Raw genomic sequence first — 6,307 nt, 5'->3', positions numbered from 1 at the left:
GCGGCGACGGAAGGGGGCCGAACAGTGGTAGCCACAGGAGGGGGCCACCGGGGGGGCTTGTTGCAGCCAGCGGCTGGTCAGCGGTTCCTTTTCTTCGGCACCTCCCCACCGTGGGGGCGGGGGCATTTCCGGCGGTGCGGAAGGGGTAGCGGGTGCGGAGGGGGCGGGTCGTGGCCGGCAGCAGGCGTGTGAGGGGTTTCGGGAGGAGGCGGGCCGTGACCGGTGGCTGCCTTTTTCTGCCCCTTTTTCGGTGGGAATGGAAGAGGTGGGGGCATTTTCGTCCCATATTGTAATGTTAAAATATATCTGAACCGATTGTTAAACAACCGATCAACAGCGATTTAATGTTAAGGACTGGCCAATAAATGGACCGCTAAGCAAGTTCCCTTTTTTTTTTTTTTTTTTTTTTTTTGGTGAAAAGAGCGCAAGGCTTTGACGGGTATGGATAGACCTGCCAGGAGGAAATATGAGCAACATCAAATCCATGACCACTGAAATAATGGGGCCCACAGGAGAGATCATGTGCAGATCCAGTGTGGCTATTTATGTGGAGGTGTAAATGTGTGCTAAACTATGTACACAGGATGTAAATGAAAGAACACTTTGAAAAGTGTCAATCTTCCGAGAATAAAATCATGCAAATTTTTCCATACTTTACCATAATTTTTTTTCAAAAGAGATATTTATAGGAGAATTATGGGCAGTCGAGGCTTATATGTTCAAACAAAATCTATATCTGATTTCCCAATATTGTTTTTTTATGTACTTTTTGATAGAGAACCTTGCAACCTTCCACCAATATTTACATGCGAGATGCCGAAAAAAATCTCCCAATTTAGTTGTTCGATCCAACCTAAACTGTTCCCAGTGACTATCCCTTTTGCGGCATCATTGCCTATGAGGTTTGATCACAAACTTGTAGCCTGGATATGTTGCTGATGCAAATGTTGCATTTGACCAAACAGTATATGTTAAGCACTAAAAGTTCTGGTGGCGTTCCTTTCGTTTTCTTCTTCTTGCACCTTTTGTTTGTCTATGATAGTGTGCAAATGAGGACGGTATGCATTTTTGGCTTATGAAATAGAGGCAGTCCTCCTCAATAGCCTGACCCCAATTTAGTTGAGGAAAGCAATATTGAACCCGCTTGGAGGTATGTCCACCAAGAGGCTAAATCAGGGCCTACTCGAACTATTGTTGTTGTTTTTGGGAGAAAGGAGGGCGAAGCCTACCATGGACATTATGTTTATTAATATAAACCATATGATAGATGCAGTTCAAGATAAGTCTGTCTCAAAAAAGACTCGCTTTGCAACAATAAAAATGCGTGCTTGCAGAGATGGTACATTCTCACTCACTTCGGCTGTAAATCATCAGTCTACATACATTTCCAAGCACTGCAGTTCATCGTAAATACAAACAATCCATTTTTCGCTTTTTAAGAATCAATCCATTTTCTACCGCTGGCTGAGTAGAAAAGAGTAACGGCCATCAGTTTGCACCAAGATATATTGCGGGCACATGTTACGAGAGACTTATGCGACTTTTTCATCATTTTCCTGTGCCTTTGCAATTGCTCTGTCAACACCGGATGACAATTATCGAAATCTAAAGCTTCTAGGGATGAAGGCAGGCCCTTCTCTGGAAGCGAGCGGATCTCAGGGCAATTTGCTATCTCCAAATATTCGAGGTTGGAAAGGCTATGCAACTCTGTTGGCAGGGACTGAAGATTGTTGCAATTTACAAGACATAGGTGTCTGAGAGATTTGAGTCCTTGCAACCACAATTGCTCCTCTCCAGCGAACAATATGAGTTCAGTTGAGTCAATGATTTCGAGCATTTCAAGGGAGGGCGGGGTGATTGTGGAGAACAACACTTTGACCAGGGCAGTGTCGTCGATGCGCAGGAAGAGAAGACGTGCCGAACCCTCGCCCTGCTCCTCCTCATTTGCCAATACCGTGAGCCGAGGACATCTTCTTATATTCAAGTATCCAAGAGATCTGAGAGCTCGCAAGTCCCCTAGTGACCGCAGTTCTCCGCAGTCCCGAATAATCAAAACTCTGAGAGCAATCATGTGACCGAGCAATTCTCCTGGAAGAGATGTTACGTGTGGGCAGCGGTTTAACTTCAACCAGGTGAGAGAGGTGAGGTTGTGCAGGCAGCCGGGTAGTGACTCATCCAGATGACCACATGAATCCAATGCAAGACCTCGGAGAGAAGAGGGAAGGATCAGCTGCACTGGGGACGAGAGCAAGGGGCAGTCCATGATTGTCAAATCCTCTAGGGAGCGAAAGTCTTTAAACCTTTTCATTGGCAACCGCACAACCTTTTGACAGTCAATAATACTCAAGACCCTGATAGCCGGCAGGTGGTGCGACAACAGCCATTGTTCCAGATTTACCAGGTTTGGACACTGGCAGATACGCATGTGAGAAATTGAAGAGGTCCTGCTGCTGCTTCTGCTGCGCTGTGTCATACTGCTCTTATCAGTAAAACTATGGTCTCCGTCCCACGATTCTGGGAGCATATTTATTCCCACATTCTCTAGGGACAATTCTCTGAGGGAGGGAGGGAGGCAGGCTAAACCCCTTAGCTTGGGACAGTTCTGGATATCGAACTTAAGCAGTCGAGGAAATACTTGGATACCATCTGCGCTGACCCATTCTTCCCATTCCGGCATGTCTGAAATCTCCAGCTTTTCCAGCAACAGGAATCCTTTGACCTCTGGAGAGCCATAGAATTCATGACCAACTTGCTTCACCGCATGCATATTTTTGATGCGCAGAATCTCGAGGAATGGTAGTTGCCCCAGAGATGGAAGTTGCATGCAGCTTTGGATATTTTCTAGGCAAATAGCTTTCAAATATTTGAGCGATTGTGGCTCCAGCCAACTTGGAAAACGGACACCACCATAGTTTTTGATTTCCAGCCTTCGAAGATTGGAATGTGGTTTGAGGCCTTCAAGTACCTCATCATCATTCCCGGAGCTGCTGCCTCTATCGATATCCCATAACAAGGCCAATTCATCAATGTACTGTTTATTATTCAGCTTAGCCTGGCTGGCCTCTTTCTCACTTTCGATGCTCTCAAGATTTTTAATGCAAATTCTTCCACGAAGTTGTATCATGTCCTTTAATTCTTCAATCTTGTGCCCTCTCTGCTTTACAACTTTGAATACCGGCAACGCTTGGAGAGACATCAATTTCCTGATATCAGCCAACTCGCATTTTGTCTCCTCACGCACTTCAAGATGCCTCAATTTAACCAAGTTGGTCATGCGTGTAGGAAAATTTCCAATTGCGCAGTAGAATATATTTAACACCTGAAGATTGTAAAGGTTACACAGCGATTCAGGCAACCTTTGAATATTGTTGATAGAGATATCAAGGTATCGAAGATGTTTTAAATTGCCAATACTTTCAGGCAACTCTTTGATCCCACAATTCCTTAATTTCAACACACGAATCTTTGTTGACACTGTGAACAAGCAATCAAGCATAGAATCAAAGTTTGCATCATACAAATCCCCGAAGACAAGGGTGCGTAGATTCTTATAATTGGCAAAGTCCATTAGCGTACTGGGCTCCAGATTCTCAGTATATATTGATAGGTGTCGAAGCCTGCTAGGGATTTCCTGTCGCTTGCCATCTTCTATTCTTAGATGTTCGTTGACTGAGATAGATTGTACCAGATCGTGTATCAAATCATGCATCACATATACATCCTTCCTTGAATGCTGAAAGAAAGATCTGCCAAGTAAATCATGGAAGTACTCACTTCCTACCTCTTCAATCCGCACATTTCCTTGAGGTACAATGAAGCCTTGTGCCATCCAGACTTGGACTAGCTCGTCTTTTGTGTATGCGTAATCTTTAGGAAATATAGAACAATATGCAACACACTGCTTCAGATATCCAGGCAGGTACTGATAGCTCAACTGTAGGACTGGCATAATGCCATCTTCACGTTGTTTTAGTTCCCATATTTTACTGTCCATGATGGTTCTCCAACGCCTCTCATCCAAGTCTAAATTCAACAAGCCTCCTAGTGTCTTTGCTGCAAGTGGAGATCCCTTCAGCCTATCAACAATCTTCTTGCCAAGAGCTTCCAACTCAGGATGTTCTTTGGGGTTCTGAGAACCAAATGCATGTATACTAAAAAGTTCCCAATAGGCATCATTTGCTAAACCCTGTAAGAAGACTGGCTCCATTGTGCCCATCATCTCTGCAACCTTTTGAGATCTAGTTGTTACTAAGATCTTGCTTCCCTGCAGCCCGAACCTTAATGGCGCACACAGACAATCCCATTCGTTGCGGTCATCATTCCAGATGTCATCAAGGACGAGCATGAATCTCTTTGACATTATCTTCTCCTTAAGGATCTCCTGAAGACAATTCAAATTCTGGTGATCAGAGAGTCTCTCCCGGGTAACAGACTCTATTATTTCTTTAGTTAGCCTTTTCCCATCAAAATTATCAGACACGCAAACCCAAATCTTTGGCTCAAAATAATCATTTAGCTTCGGATCATTGTAAATCTGCTGAGCAAGAGTAGTTTTTCCGATCCCTCCGATACCGACCACTGGCAAAATAGAAATACTATCCTTCTTTTGTCTCTTTGAACAAACACGGACCAGATCATCACCGGGTTTAGTTGTATCTCTCGACTTTAACAGCAGTTTTATCACTTGTTCTTTTTCTTTTTCTCGCCCAAACACTTCGGGTTCAGTTAAGAATGAGCTCGTCTCTCGTCTCGTCGATCTCTGATATTTTTTCCCTTCATCATCTAAATCCAGGAGTCTGATGACTTTTTCCATATCATCACCAATGCTATCTAACCTCTCCATAACCTCCCTCACTTTAGCCACAGCATCACCATCTCTATTGAACACATTTTTGGCAAGTGTAAGAGAAGAAGATAAGAAGTGACCTCTCTGATTCTCTTGGCTTTCAGCCTTTTTCTGCAGGACTTGGTATCCGAATTCGTCCAGCAAGTCTTCAGCATCGTAGGCGGCGTCTTTGAGTTCTTGGAGGATTTGGAAAAGGTTGTCGTCTTTGGTGCGCCTCTTCTCGGCGCTCTTTAAGATGAAACGTGTCCGTAGCAGAGTAGTTCGCAGCCTCCTGAGGTCATCCTGAAGCCCCGAGTGCCGCCCGAATTGTTGGATGGCATCGGAGCTCACCTGGCCGACCAAGTTGTCCAGCACGGCGGAAGCGATGTATCCTCCAGCTGATAGCAGTGCCTCCATATCGATCGGTGGACAAGAGCACCTCCAACAGAAGAGAGAGAGAGAGAGAGAGAGAGAGAGAGAGAGAGAGAGAGAGAGAGAGAGATTTCCTCCAGGGATGGCTGGTGTGCTTGGCCTCAATTATTGGGAAATTGATGGCCGGTGTGCTTGCCCTCACCTACAAGTCAATGGGAAGTTGATGGCCGATTTATGCATTTATTTAGTCCTGTTGTCCTACTTGTTTGTCTGTTTATTTTGACCACAAAATAATGTATATTTTAGAAAGACAGGAGATTAGATAATGTTCAAGACGATCAATCTATTTTTTTTTCTCTCCCTTATTTTGTGAGGATCCGCACCAACATATATTTAGTCCCATATTAATTATTCACTAGGTAGATCTTGAATGCTTATATCAAAAAATCCAAATAATATCTTCCAGCTAGCTATTCTGGATGAGGTCCTGAATTGTTACATATTATCTTCCACGCATTTTGCCGGATAAAATCAATTAAGTAAGAAAGTGACTAGTCTGTATATGATGTTAAAAAGAAAAAAAAATCCATGGCGGAGTGGCGGGCATCAGGCTGAAGTAGTCAAAAAATAAATATCTTATACAGAGAAGAAGTAGCAAAAATATTGCACAGATCTCTGCCCTGCAACCAATTTCCGTCAGTGGATTTGGCATGATTCAAAAATCAATATTTGAAATAGGTACCTTTAACTGTTTTGAAAAGGTTCAAATCTTCTACATGACTATATGATATATCTAGAAACACCAACAGCTGCACGCCTGTGATGCAAGCTCGTTTACCGCCCAAAGGTTACACCTCTTGTCCAAGTGGGTGTATATGGTTTAAGAAATGCATCACGGCACCACTCTATTGGTGTAACACGCACGGCTGCCACCGAGATCGGCATACCTGGTGGGGAATAAAGTGGTATCAGAAAATAGTATTTTAGAGGGAGAAGCAAGTGGTTCCTTGTATTTGTTTGATATATGTAAACTTGGCAATATGGAAGTGGCAGACAGAGGCTTTTGCTAGAGTGTGTGTGACACTGTGTGTGTGTGTATATATATATATA

General features: G+C 43.7%; 1 protein-coding gene across 1 annotated transcript; it reads right to left on the bottom strand.

Annotated features, from left to right (window-relative positions):
* Positions 1–1,268: 1,268 nt before the first annotated feature.
* On the bottom strand, positions 1,269–5,537 carry LOC120105454 (putative disease resistance protein RGA1). The gene has a single exon (XM_039117949.3). The coding sequence runs from the start codon at positions 5,240–5,242 to the stop codon at positions 1,436–1,438; it is 3,807 nt and encodes a 1,268-aa protein (XP_038973877.2). The 5' UTR covers positions 5,243–5,537; the 3' UTR covers positions 1,269–1,435.
* Between the last annotated feature and the right edge of the window lie 770 nt (positions 5,538–6,307).

This window comes from Phoenix dactylifera, chromosome 16 (genome assembly GCF_051530095.1).
Source record: "Phoenix dactylifera cultivar Ajwa chromosome 16, Ajwa_hap1_PhDact_Kaust_v1.1, whole genome shotgun sequence".
NCBI lineage: Eukaryota > Viridiplantae > Streptophyta > Magnoliopsida > Arecales > Arecaceae > Phoenix > Phoenix dactylifera.
The sequence above is the reverse complement of the archived record's forward strand: the minus strand, read 5'-3'. Positions and strand labels throughout refer to the sequence as shown.

What these genes read in the sequence shown, in the direction of transcription:
- LOC120105454 (XM_039117949.3), bottom strand. Translation starts at nt 5,242, where the DNA reads ATGGAGGCACTGCTATCAGCTGGAGGATACATCGCTTCCGCCGTGCTG.